Raw genomic sequence first — 14,583 nt, forward strand, 5'->3', positions numbered from 1 at the left:
AGGCTGAACAACCCCAACTCTCTCAGTCTGTCCTCATAAGGGAGGGGCTCGAGTTCCCTGATCATCTCCATGGCCTTCCTTGGGACCTGCTCCAACAGGTCCGTGTCCTTATGATGGGGGCCCCAGAGCTGGACACAGTACTGCAGGTGGGGTCTCATCAGAGTGGAGTAGAAGGAGAGAATCCCCTCCCTCGACCTGCTGGCCACACTTCTCTTGATGCAGCTCAGGAAGGAGTTGACTTTCTGGGCTGAGAGTGCACATTGCTGGCTCATAGTCAGTTTTCTATCCACCAATACCCGCAAGTCCTTCTCCTCAATCCACTCCTCACTCAGCCTGTATTTGTGCTTGGGATTGCCTTGACCCATGTGCAGGACCTTGCACTTGGCCTTGTTCAACTTCATGAGGTTTGCACTTCAAATTATACGCTTTGTTTAAATGGATCTCCATTAATAAGGCTTCATTTAAAGAAACTTAAACAGACTGAATTGCCTTAACTCTTTATTTCACATAAATTTCTCATCCTAATTATACTGCAAAACTGAAGTTGAATCCTGCAGAAAGTATAGTAGTTTATTTCTAAAACATGTGATGAATATCTTTATATAATAATAATACATACAAGGTGTTCCTGTTCAGATTACTTTTCTTGGTGGTTCCAAATACGCTATTACTCAAATCCTGTAAAAAAAAAGAGATACTTTTACTGGTAAAATCTGCACATCCCTGTCATATACACACTGCACAATTCAAAAAAGTACAATCTTGAAAACACTTACTGATACATTTACTGTTAGCATGGATAGTGACACTAAAAGCACGTGAATGACAGCATTGCCATACCTACACTAAAATGAAACTAATTTGCTCATATTACAGTTTTCCATGCTGTTCCCATACATTTGAATAAAGCACTCACATACCCACCTATATCTCCATACACTCACAAAAGCATGTTAAAGGTCTTCTAGGATGGACAGTATTAAAGAACTCTCTTTATACTGGAAAATTCCAATTTAGGGACAGGTTTTACAGTTGTTGAAAATAAAACGCACCCTACATCTCTATAACAGAAGAAGGTAACACACTGTGCAGCTTTCCAGTGATATTTAGATCACATATTTTCCAGGTCTTATAGCTAAACGAGTATTCAAATAGTCTTTTAAACTTTCAGCCATATTAGGGAAATTGGGCCAGCTAGGTCCTCCTCATGTACTAGTCAGAAATGGGATTATTCTTCTGAATAGTAGCCAGGCAGATTTCAATCCTCAAAAGAAACAGAGTCCCCTAAAAAAGTTCAAATTAACTAAAATTCAGCTTTGAATATTATCTGAAACTTAACTCAGCATTTTTTTATTTCACTCCTATTTTCATCTCATGGCTTGCTTTGCAGATGAAAAAATCTTTAACAAAATGAAAACCTTCCTACAGACACCCTTGCTTTGCTCTCTGCTACCCATCAGGATTTCTGAACCACCGGTGTTCAATGGGTAAACCTGAGAAGCAGCACTTTAAGAAAAATACATTTCTTTAAAATATATCATATTCCAAGCAGAACAGTTGGATGCAGCAGCACTGTTACATCTCAGCAATATATATAAAATCTCATAACCCAGACAGGATTTAAGGAGAGGCACAGTGACTAAGTGGGTACTGGAGACTTCATCCTGAAAGAATAAATAATTTGAAGTTGGTGTTCCGGAAGTGACTAGTTTCAGTCTAACTCTAATCCTGCTGTAATCAGTGGAATTTTTATGAGAACTTTAAAAATCCCACCCTTGAGTTTTACCCAAGACATCTTAATATGAGTTTTGAAGCATCAGATTACTTGGTCCCTTCACATAGTTTTCCTGACTGTACCTTTATTTTTCTTCTCTGACCCTGTGTTTCACATTTCAAAGATTTATTCATTTAGACTCCAAGCTCAGGTTTTATGAAATACTAAATCAGTAAATTTATTTCTATTTCTCTCTCACTCCTTCATACAAAAACCTGCCATTTTTAAAATTTAGATTCAAGCTCCCTTGCCGGTATTTGGGATTCAAATTCTACAGCACTCAGAACAGCAGATCTGAACTATCCAGTTTATTTTTATTCCTTAAAAAAAAAAAAAAAAAAAAGCAACTGATAGCATTTACAGTGAAAAATAAGGTAGGCTGTTAAAGATCACCATTTTAATAATCAAGAGGGCTGTAAGTAAAACAGGCAAGGAAGCGTGTTTTTGAAAAAAGGAAGAGGAAGGGATTATTTCACAGTTCCTTAATTTATTCTTTGTTGATTTCCTTTCATACCTCTGAGATAGCCCTATGCAATGTAGTGAAACATTTTCTTCCATTAGCTACACCATTTTAAATCAGATAGAAGTTTCTACAGTCCAGATTCCTGCCCCATCTTCAGGAAATATAAATTGATCTAGCTCCATCAAAGTCAATGAGCCTATGTTGACTTACATAGGCAGAGGACCTTTACATTATGGAGCTGCAAATTAATTCTGATAAATAAGATACAGTGTTTATAAGTCAGTGGTTAAGAAATATAAGCTTTGCAATTATTATCAATATTTAACTCCCACTTTGCAAGAAATAACTGCCTCTGTGTGATTAAGAGTTATGTAGCTAACCTTCCAAAATTTACTTCACTCTGTTAACTAATTCTGCCCACAAGTTCAAGACCAATGTGTGCTCACTCACTGTCTAATGAAACATCAACACACGTCATTTCTGACCAACTTCTTCATACTCAGAACAACTCTGTGGTTCAACAATTTAGTATCCTACTTCAATAATCTTAATAGAGTGTTAACAGCTGTTAAATTATTCACTTACTCACAGACATGTACTCTGCCAGCACACAGCAAAGTTCCTCAGCTCTCAAGAGGTATTTCATGACAAAGAACCTATAGTGGCAAGTCCAGGGACCTCAGTAGAGCTACTCGGGGCTCATCCCAGCCAAAACTATGGACTAGGATGTGCAATCTTTGGTCTTACCTCTCGAGAATGCCTCAGGTAATCACAGAATGGTATCGTATGCCTACCGATGTCTTGGTTTTTCATTTTCTGGTGCATGTAACTGAGATGTTCCAAACCTAGCCAAAAGAGCAGGTGTCAGCTATTTCCAAAGTGTAAATGAACAGTTCTACTGCTACAAACTAAACACCTAAGCAGTGCTATAAAATAAACACCTATATAACATATTGCCCCAGTAAACACATAATGGGCTATAAAAGCAGTAACAGAATTTCACAGGATTAAAACAGACTGTTTCCATTCTCTGTCAGCAGATTTCAGAGAAGCACAGCCCTTCTCAGACCATGCTGTGCTGAGTCACAGCATTCCCTGGTGCTTCTCCCAGCAGCTTAGAGGATAAAGCCAGTGAGCAGCTTCACAGCAAAGCTGAAAGATAAGATGAACTATGCAAAGGATTTCTGAAAATGAAAGAGCTCGAGAATTACTAAAAGAAGTGTAAGAATACCATTCCCTTTTCACTCCAACAGAGTCGATACAGAATTCATTTCTTCCCTTTGGAGGATGTGTTTCTGAGCAATGAATAATGCATGCAGAGAATCTGCCAGCAGATACAGTATTGCAGCACTGCCTGTGAGTGTAAACGCCCTAAGAAATTCACAAGAGAGTTTATTTTTGCAATTAGCCAGGATGCCACTTTAGAAGACACCTCAGGAGAGGAGACAAGGATATCATCCTCCTTGTTTCCCACTTATTCATGAGGATTAGTACTCTACTATTTTCCACACGAGACAGGCAGAACTCTCAGAAAGATTTAACTGACTTTCCAACCAACCTATGTCACTTTTGCCTCTGCAATGATGCAGCAAATAACCAAGTTGTGTGTGCCTGCAACCTAAGTCTAATTCTGTAAAAATTATATCATGAGGTGAAAGTGGTGGATGACACTCTGAATCTGTGAATTTTTATTTACTGTTTATTTTTAAAAGCTGTTCTGAATTTCACCATCTGCAAAATATCACATACTTAGCTGACTGAAATTAGACACAGTGAGCCAGTTCTTGCTGTGTTTGTCTTGCTCATCCCAGACATTGATCTCTGCAGGCTCTGAGCTCACTTGGGTGTTCTGGGGACAATCATCCACTCTAATCACCTGGAAAGACACAGACAAAATGACACTCGATTTATAGGATGACTAGCACCTCTGCAGTTCCCCTGACATCCTATGATGTTGCCTTTCAGAGAATCACTGAAATACCAATGACTGAACTTGCTCCCAACTGAGAAACAGATTTTCCAATTTTTGTTACAAGTTGCAGAAGACACATTGCTTGTGTCTAGTAAATAGTACTGATTAAAGATCTAGCACTACAGCTTTTTAAAAGAAAGTTTGAAATCCCTCAGAATACCTTTGGAAATATTAGGTTTCTAAATTCAAGTCTAGGATGTGTTGCTGACCTGAGCATCTTATGTAAACAAATCAGTCTACAGCTTTCATCTCACTGAGCAGAAACAACTCTTTCCAGCTGACAAAGATCCTAGGAATCTCTTTATAACTTCATAAATAGATTTTTATATATGTACCCACACATATAGTTACAAAAGTTGTCCCATATATATGAGACAATCAATATGTTGCTGCAACGTGCTAAATGTTTGATGGCTGCAGAGAAAAGACTGTGAGACTCTTGTAGGCAGGAGACTTGCTTGTTTACAGTTGCACACCACCTGGATATGGCTCACCACTCCTTCAGTCTATCCTAGATCATATGAAGCCTCCCCAAGTCCTCCCGCCAGCTAAAGTGCAAGGACTGATTCCTTTCTGTGTAAAGTCAGTAACACCCCTGGTATACTATCTAGCAAAGTCCATAGACTTCAACACATTCAAAACTGAAATCCCACACATCGGAACAAAAGGTAAATTAAACCAAAGCCAGACACACAAAAAAGATACCCCAATTTTGTGCAGCATTTTAAATGTATACATTCTCAACTAAGCCACATTGCAGAACTGCTCTTAATGAATGAGAAAGACAACTATGGGATATGTGATTCTCTTGCATCTGCACATACCGGCACCTGAAGGGGTTTTTGATTCTTCTTTCCTCTCCCAGACTTTCTGTCTCTGTTTTGTTGTTTTGCTTCACTGTGGCGTAGCTCAGTGGATGGTAAAGACTCTGTGGAAAAGAGTCAAAAAACATCATTATGCTACAGAGTTTTTGTTTACTAAGAGAAGATCTGGTAAGACTGAGAGTTGGCAGATCTCCAAAGTAAGCTGAGAAAGACTTGTGACACCCAAAGCTAATACTCATGCAGTTTAGTGCAAAGATGTGCACCATCACAAGATATAAAACAACAAAACATTATTCATCATCTCATACTATTTGTACTTAGAACTGGATGTGTTATATTTTAGCTGTTGGTAAGCAAACTTGGTGGTGGACAGGGAGGGTTTTAAACTGGCTATAAAAATGTATACCTTTTCATTCTCCATGCACCCATCTGACCTTTGATAGTGCTAATGTATCTCTTAGGGATTGTGCAATTTATTTTGGCTCCTGCAACTCTTGCATTGCCTTCCCAGGGCAGGAGACTTCCACAGAGCAATCACAGTTCCCCTGTTACCCCAGCTGTGTAGTCACAGCCATAGGGATCTGGTGAGACGAGAAGAATCAGGGTGGCTGACACACAGGTGTGGTACAGCTTGAATAGCAGGCACACTTCAGAAACTCCCTACAGCAGTCAGACCCAGCACAAAGAAAGTGAAGGAGTAACTCTGGACTCTCTGCTGCTACCCTCAACTGCAGCTAATACCTCCTGGGTGCAAAGGAAACATTTTTATAATGTCTTGGGCTCCCCAGTAAAAGATACTCTACGGGTGTAGTGTTTTATAATTACCACCTATGGCCTTGAAGCTTTTGCCTCTTTTCTCTTTCTTAGGGGACTGTAAGCTGTTGCTCTTGCAGAAACCCCAGTCCCTCCAGAGTGGGCTGATCCAGAAGGAGGTGCTGCGTTTCAGTTTGTTCTGAGAGATGATGCTGCTGTGACGTGACCTGTCAGAGCTGTAGGAGGACTTTGATTCTTCTATATGCACATGCTCGGGAGGACTAACTGTGCAATTGCAGTCACTGTTACTGGTGGAATGTATGCACAGGGACACCTTCCTTGTTTCTGAGCCAAAAAGCCCTTTTTCATCACCTTCAGAGAATCCCCAGTTCACATAACCACCTTCAGTTTCTTCCCTCTCATTGCAGGAGGGTGCTGCACTCTCTTCAACACCTAGCGATGACTGGAAACCAAGAGTAACCTCTACAGGATTAGTCTTTTGTGATGGCAAATTAATAACAAAGTCTCTCTGCCTCCATTGATAATCTTCTGGGTCCTTTCCAACAAGGCTGACACTCCCCAAGTTTTGCTTCACCACAATGTTACTTTGAAGTTCATCTCCGAACACATTGTCCCTCTTCTTGGCAGGAGTGCTCAAAAAGGACAAATTTAAAGTGACATCCTCAGAGAAAGACCCTCCCTGATGGTCAGGGGGCACCAGCAAAAATTGTCCATATCTAGGGGTTGACTTTGTCTCAGAGGATACTCCTGAAGTGAGTGTGTCACTTTCTATTTCTATCTTTCGAGAGCTGTCTTCTACCACCTTGCTACTCTCCGTCCTCAATACATGGTCTTTGCACTCTGATGGCCACTGACTCCTTACCAAGCTCCGTAAGAGGGAGGGTGGCATGCTGTAATAGTGGTATTTCTTGTCATACAAACACTCCAGGCTGCTCAAGGTCTTGGAATAGAGCACATTGCTCCAGCTGTGGGGCAGCTTCCTATCAGTTCGATGTTTTGTGTCAGCCAGTAAGGCTTCTTTCACCTGCAAGGTGTCCACAGCTGAAAGCACTTTCAGGATGTCCACTGTCAAGGCAGACAGGTCTTGCAAATGTCCTAGCTGGCTGTCCAGGGAGAGTAAAGACTCCTTGATACAAAAGACCTTCTCATGTACTTCTTTAAGCTGTAGAAACATTTCCTCCACTCTAGGTGGGAAAAGAAATATAATTAAAATACCAAAACACAGATCTTTACTTCTCTTTGCCAGATGATGAAGGAAGCCATTACCACATTTCAAACAGTCAGTGTCTCAAACAGCCCTTTTGTTTTTTTAATGGTGACTTCCATTCCCATGAATATCTATATTTGACAAAACCCACCCAGATTTACAATATGTCATTCAGATTACTGGGCCAACAGCCAGCAACTTTTACAGAAACAGGCTTTTTGCTCAAGGAGTATCTATTTTTAAAACTGCTGTTTTCCCGCTAATGTCTATTCCTTGCCATAGAACTATTAAACCATGGACAGCAGGACACAGCTTTGGAAATGTTGTATTGGTTATCGCTGTAAATGTAAAATGCTGTAAGGTATACTTCTTGTCAGCCAGTCATCCTGCATTTCAACATTTCTCCTGCAAGCATGAGAAGGACAAGGCTTACACAAACCTACAGATACTCTTGCATTTCTTAAATACTGGAGACTGATGGGAAAAGGGTCTTCCCCAAGGACATATTTGACCTCTGGGAACAGGTTATGTATGTCTGGTGCCATCAGTTATCTTCAGGTAAAATTCAAACTGTCCAAAAAGCAAAGCCTTTTTTTATGGTCTTCAAATCCCCAGTGAACAGTGCCAGAACTTATTGGCCTGGAATGGTATCATTTTAACAAAATCATTATCTTCACATTTCCTGAAGATACTCTCTCTGGTGCTCTATCACTAAGACAACGATAAACTAGCTTCAGGCAATATGGAAGTTGCTCCTTTCTTCTGTCACTGAGTAACTAAAAGATGTAGTATTTAACCAATACCTGAATAAAATCAAAGACCAATGTTCCAAAATATTTTATTAATCTAATTTATTGTATTAATGTTATGCAATGCTGTCAAGTGTGTTTCACCTTAGCACTCAGAAGAAAATTCCTTTCCAGATCTGTATTTACCCACTAAATGAAATCTTGCTGTAATCAATTCTATAGCTTTTGAACAAAGCTACTTATTTTATTTCTTTTACAGGGGACATTCACTTTGCTTGTGTGTTTTGTTTTAGTATGCAGAAAATAAGATTATGAACAGGCAAAGATTAAGAAGCTATCTTTCTCTAGCCAGAACAAATTTATTAGATGAGATCAGTACTGGCATTCAGTAAGATTTTTTATAGTGCTTACTTTCTTTAACTCTTCCCATTAAACTTAATGGCACCTTTGCCATTGATTTAAATAGAAAGCTAAATTAGGCCAATACTGAGAGTTTGGAAATCCCTCTGACAGTTATGTATAGACATTTTGCAAACCAAGACACTACATTTCAGATAATGCTACAATGGTTATATGGTTATTTCTGTAAACAGCAGTTGTACTCAATCACAAGCAACACTCTCACAGCATTCCTACACCACTAAGCCTCTAAAAAAACATATGTATTGTATGCCATACTCTGGCATGTTTTCGTGGTGCTACCTGGTCTGCAAAAGCAAAACTAAGCAACACCTTACTGTACCCCTCTAACCACCTGCACACCTCTGGGGATGCAATTCTGCCAGCAAGGCTTCCCAGCCAGGCCTGCCATACAGTTCAAACAGATATATTACATTTCCATCAAATTAGCAAGGCCTATGCATGTTATTGCTCCTCATGTTCACAGTGGCCATAATCTGTTCCAAAGCATTAGCTTATCAAAGTCTTTTTATATGACAAATGTATACAAAGAGCACAAATGTGTAGCAACACACACCTTTCTGTTGTCAGACGGATCCTTTCACTGTCACTAGAACTCAGGCTTTCATTCTTCTCATGAAAATATTTTTCCACACACTGTTCCTCAAAGTCATGGAGCTTCTTTAACTCCTCATCACTCAGGTACAGCTCTGAACAAAGGAGGTAGGAATCAATATAAAGCATGCTGACAAATGCAATTGTTTATACGCATCCATGAGAAAAAAGAAAATGGGTTTTCTCCCCCTCCCTTGACAAGAATGAATCACACCTAACTCCATGAATTTGGGCTTTTGTATAAAGACTCAACATGCCAAATACATGTAAACATGTTTTTTATCTTTCCTTAGACAAGGAGCAAAAACACACTGACAAAAATTCCAGTGCACTCCCTTTTAAAGCCTTAAAAGTACATACCCAAATGGCTGCTCACAAAGATATCTTCTCCCAAATTTCTTCCTGTATTTTGTTATAGATCTGTGACTCACAAGACTTAGATATAGATATGTAAGACTTACAAAGATTTCATTGTAATTCGGTCCTGGCGTTCATTTAGGACTAGTCACCTCTAACAATTACAGCCCGTTCAGGTAGTCAAAGCTATTTTTTTCACTTAATTGCTTCACATGTTCATATGTAAACAACATTAAGCAAGATTACTGGGCAAAAAAGAACACATTCAAAAGTTTAAAGCCCCACAGCTTGGGCTGATCATGATGCTATTCTTCTAGCACACCAAGACTTCTGAGAGAACAGATCAATTATAAGTCAGTACGAGTAAATGCATTCAGTGGAAAGGTGCTTCTCTAATCCAAACTCCACATCTTCCAAGTCCTTTCTCCTTTCCTTTTTACATACCAGAGTCCTCACTGTACTTGCTAGGGGTGTATCTGTGCCCAGTGGCACAGCTGTGTCTGCTTCAAGGATGCAGTACTCAGCTGCAACACACAGTTCAGCAGGGAAGCCGTCCGCAGAGTTCTGGGGTCCCCCTCTCCAAATGAGACTTCATCAGCTCCTAGGCTCTTTTCCCACCCCAAACTCATCTGTTTGTTTTCTTGTCTCCAAGATTTTATTCTGTATCTCGGTATTTTCACGGATTTTCCACAGGGTGGCACTGTATCCTCATCGCTAAAACCAGTTAATTATAAGCACACCAAAATTGAAGTACAAGAAACTTACCAAGCAATGCATAGGCATATAGAAAAGGGACATAAAGGTACATGAACAGAAAAAAGTCTCTTTCTAAGAGAAGTGTAGGCAAGGCATGAGCTCTCTTCTTTCCAAGACTTTTAGATGTGCTAAGCAGTGTTTCAGTTCTCCTTGTGCCTAATGCACTTTACAAGTAAGACACCCTCTATTCTATGTCAGTGACTTACACTATGCATGCATGTAAAATAAGCAGTGGTATTTCAAAGGCAGGCTGATGTATCCAGTCATGATGGAGGAGCTGAGCCTCGGAGCAGCAGTAAAGCACTCAGCATTGATTAGTTAAGCCCATGTTTAGTTAAAAAAACTCTGTAACCACCTTGAGCATGCCAGGTATCTTCATGGATTCATGTTCAGCAGTGAAAATCCTAAGTGAAGCATAACCCAGGCAGGGTTTGCTCACCTCTGTTATTAGGCATCAAGAGGTACGTTGCATCAAAAAGGATGAGGCTGTATAATACTATGTGCCAATGTTCCCCAATGTTTTTTTAGATCAAATTACAGCCATCAGCCTCTCCTCCTCCCCATTTCCGTGCCTCACCCCACCAACCACCATCATTCCCATCCCAACATCTTGTGGTCCTCTCCCTGCAACAGCTAGGGCTGCTCCTGGCAGAGCTGCAGGAGGTGGCAACAGTGGGACAGGCGTCACCTTAAAGAAGCATTAGGATGGACCCTGCGATGGAGAAGACCAGGTTGGGAGGGATGAAGGAGGTAGGACTGAGGTGCAGTGATGAGCCAGTGCACAAAGGGAAGGATGCACCGAGGAGGTGGGAGGCTCCTATACTCTCTCTCTGCATCTGCCATCACTGGATCTCCTCTGTCCTTGGGCTTTGTGGCTACTTCCTCTGGACAATTAAAAAGGAATTGTTGGTCTTTTCAGGACAAATGTATAGAAATGTATACCTTCGGTACTGTTTACTTTCTTTCAAAATAAGGATATTCATTCCTACAGAGTAAGGTGCTGTCACTGTATTTCAGCTCAGAGTTGTGATCTGTCTTGACTGATGCACCATATGTAGCACAGCAAAAGCCAAACACAAAGCAAAGCATTTCCCTAGTCACTTTTTCCTACAACAGTCCTCAGACAGGCAGGTTAAATTCAGTTTTGCAAATAAAAGCAGCCTCCTACCCAGAGAACCTCTTTTTTTTTTTTTTTTGGAGGAACTGAGCTACAAAGTGATGGGAGGTTGGCAAAACTTTCCTCATCAGCTCTTTCTTCTGGTCCCCAGCTTAGCTCTGCTTACTTAGTCCAACGTCGCCTTCCTCTTGATCCAGCTCATTTGGAGGCTGATGGTGGAAGATGCGGTTTATCAGAAGTCCAATGTGGCTCAGGAGGATAAAAGGTGGAGGCAGCCATGGCTTCTCATGATAGGTCATAATGTAGCGGTACCGGTTGTACTTCCAGAGCTTGTTCGATATGGCTTTCAAATCATAATAAACATTACTGAGAAGAGAGTAGGGAGGGGAGGATGGTAAAACACTCCTGTGAGGAATACACCCAATACAGCACAATATGCTTGTCCATATTTGACACTGAAGAAAAGTCCCATCCCTCCAGTGAGGTAAATCAGCTTAGCAACTTTAACAAAGCGGCAGCATATGCCTGCAGCTAGTGCACTGAGAATGAGATCTCCAAAGCTGCCTAACAGATTTGGAGATCCAATTCCCATCCACATTAATGGGAACTGGGCAAAAAATATCCCTGAAGTGGCTTTGAAATCTCAGCCAGATTATTTAAACTTTAATATATAGTCTAACAGAGAATTCAACATTGTCTGCCTCTTTGGACTGGATTAAATGTAAGAATCAGACTAAAGGAAGAGTGTTAACAAAACAGTTCTGTATACACCCCCTAAACAAAATACTTGTTGCAAGAGGCAGCTATAGGAGTGATTCTTCTGTAGGGTATTCTTCAGAGCCATGATATTATTAAATGTGACTGACGTTGCACTGAATCACTTCCCATGTCTACTATCACAGACCCAAGTACAGGAAAGCAACTTTGTGGTTTCTGGCACTGTAATTTCAGTTGCACCATCATACTACACACCCATCATATAATCACAAAATCATCAGCTTTGCTTCTGGGAGCAAAATTAAATATATTGCTTATACCCATTTTTGGTCCCACTTCTGGAACAATCAAATCACTAGGCAGAAGATTTAACATATCATCATTGCTGAAGGTTTAAATCTAGAAATAATTCAAATTACAATTTCACAGCTGTGTATTAAAAAAAAAAAAAAAAATGATGCCTTGTCACATTTCAGGAAAGGGATTTCTAATTGGAAGTGGGAATAGAATGAGTTTTGATCATTCAGTTTTCTTGAATATTAATCACTACATTTCTTCATTTGAATGTCTTTTAACCTACAGCTGACTTTTTCCTCCTCAGAAATACTAGAACTCTAGGAAAAAATAATTATCTACTTGGGTTAAACTGCTCTTTACTAGTATTTTACAGAACTTGATCCACTACAAGGGTTTCTCTTTTAAAACTTGAAAGGTTAGAATTACTGTAGACACTGATTAATTACTACAGAATTATTAAGAGTTACTATAAAGACCCTTCCTACTCTGGTAGCAAACATTAAAAAAGCAGATAGTTAAAAACATCACAGTTAGATTTCAGTCTAGAACATACCAAATTGCACCAAAACCCATGAATTTTCAAATTATTACCTAAAAGAAGACCATGCTCCTACAAAGTCATTATCCTCTTCCCTTGAATACCTTCTCCACTTATCTGCCAATTTAGATCATGGGCTACCCTGTGATGAACATTATACAGGCTCTCAGCACAACAAATACAACTTTTAGGAACAAAGGACAAATTACTTCAGAGCTGAGTTAATGTTGCTTGTTTGCCAGATGGAGTTGTCCACTTGCACAGAGTCAGATTCTGTTTAAATGGCAAACAGTTTAGGTGTCTGCTCACCATGCCCTTCCTCCCACCCTCTTGCTTCCACCATTCTTTTTTTATTCATTGGACCTCCATGGAAGATGGGGTAACAACCACCATCAACATGCCCCTGCTGGGGCATTTTTGGTGAAAGGCTTTTGCGGAAATGTTGGCAGAACATCAACTAGTTGCTTTTGCAGCAATATACCATGGTACCTACTTAAAGAAAGCAATAAGCAAATTGACCATGATGATGTACTGCACAAAGAGGTAGACAGCTTGGAGGAATGGCGTGAGGAAGGAGCCAGGAGGACAGTCTTCATTGGTTTCACAGACTGAAAGTGAAGGACATACAGAGCATGGTTAGCATGGAAATCAAGAGAATAGCACAGCAATAGCATGTGCTCCTCATTCACCCCTGCATGAAACAAAATAGTTCTCATTACTTTCACAGAGATACATTACTAAATCTCCAACTAAAAAGTCTACCTCCCTGTAAAGAAGATCTGAGGCCTCTTCGTGATACTACTGCCCCATAGTTTCAGTTCCAATTCAGAAGCTGTAAACACCATTTCATAGATATGAGTTTGCACGCCAGCCACCCCAACTTTTTGTGAAGGGGAAAAATGATGCAGCTGAAAAGTATTTGGGAGATGGCACACACTCAAGAAAACTGAAATCCAAATCTTTGATTCTTAAAGCAAGTGACAACATTTTCACTGACTCCACTGTGGAAAGAATACAGCACAATAGGTGCTTTATCAGCACTGGAGTGCTATTCCTCTTAGAGCTTCAGTAAGATCACATTAACTCATGTGCAAAAGGATATATGGCTACAAATATTTGTGAGATGAACCAACAAATCATAAAAATTAAGGGATCCCTCTTAATGCTTTTATATTGTCAAAATAAATATTTTTCAGTCTTTATAATTTTTAATCAAATTTTACACCTTTGAGAAAATTTTAGAATAGATTTATAAGGCAGCAGCCCTAAATTCAGGACATATTCTGCAGCATAAAGAGTCATTAGAGAAATCATCGCTTTATTTAGGAAATGTCAAATTTCTAAAGGTTTAGCATTAATAAGTGATTAAATGCATTAAACTGTGAAACATAACAGTGTGCTTTCATTAAAAGAATTTTGTCTTGTTTAACCAAAATACATAGCTACCACGTGAGTGTTTCAGCAATAGTAACAGATGCCACATCTTACATTATTTTAATGAATCAGGTCTATGCTGAACTATGTATCTTAAATATCTGTATCTATTTGCATAGCTACTTTTCTATTTTAGGAACTCTTTTACTTATACCCATCCCTTAGGAGCATTAGACTGCCTTCCATCTGTAATGTTGAAATACTTCCTGGAATGCCTGGTTCTTCTCTCTTACTGAGACAAGGTCAAAGTCATAATCAAGAAATAATATTTTTCCTATTTACATTGATATGTTCTATTTTTCCTATGTTCAACTGGTTTATCTGTTTAAAAATGACACCAAGTAACTCTTAGTATCGTGAAAAAATATTTTTCATTCTTATTTTTCGGTTTTTATTTTCCTTTATTCTTTCCTCCTTTAAGACAACTTTATAGTGTTTTCTCCAAGAGATCAGCAGCTTTGGATTCACTTAATTAGAAATTCATTTCACTGCCAGATTCCCTGACCATGAACTAGGCTAGTGTTAGTTCCTATGTGCTTTGCTCTGAGGTTTGCAATATACTTAACTTGAAACACTAAATTTGAAGGTTT

The 14,583-nt window shown here is 39.5% G+C and overlaps 1 protein-coding gene across 1 annotated transcript in view; it reads right to left on the bottom strand.

Annotated features, from left to right (window-relative positions):
- Positions 1–14,583, bottom strand: part of TRPM6 (transient receptor potential cation channel subfamily M member 6) — a 48,936-nt gene that overhangs the window by 18,281 nt on the left and 16,072 nt on the right. The window contains exons 11-18 of the mRNA XM_074813643.1: positions 13,053–13,167; positions 11,174–11,481; positions 8,740–8,872; positions 5,862–6,991; positions 5,034–5,137; positions 3,987–4,113; positions 2,985–3,082; positions 620–678 (exon numbers count right to left, since the gene is read on the bottom strand). Of these exons, the coding sequence (XP_074669744.1) occupies positions 620–678; positions 2,985–3,082; positions 3,987–4,113; positions 5,034–5,137; positions 5,862–6,991; positions 8,740–8,872; positions 11,174–11,481; positions 13,053–13,167 (2,074 nt within the window). The remainder of the gene's footprint in view (positions 1–619; positions 679–2,984; positions 3,083–3,986; positions 4,114–5,033; positions 5,138–5,861; positions 6,992–8,739; positions 8,873–11,173; positions 11,482–13,052; positions 13,168–14,583) is intronic.

Source organism: Strix aluco, chromosome Z (assembly GCF_031877795.1).
Source record: "Strix aluco isolate bStrAlu1 chromosome Z, bStrAlu1.hap1, whole genome shotgun sequence".
In the NCBI taxonomy this organism is placed as follows: Eukaryota; Metazoa; Chordata; class Aves; order Strigiformes; family Strigidae; genus Strix; species Strix aluco.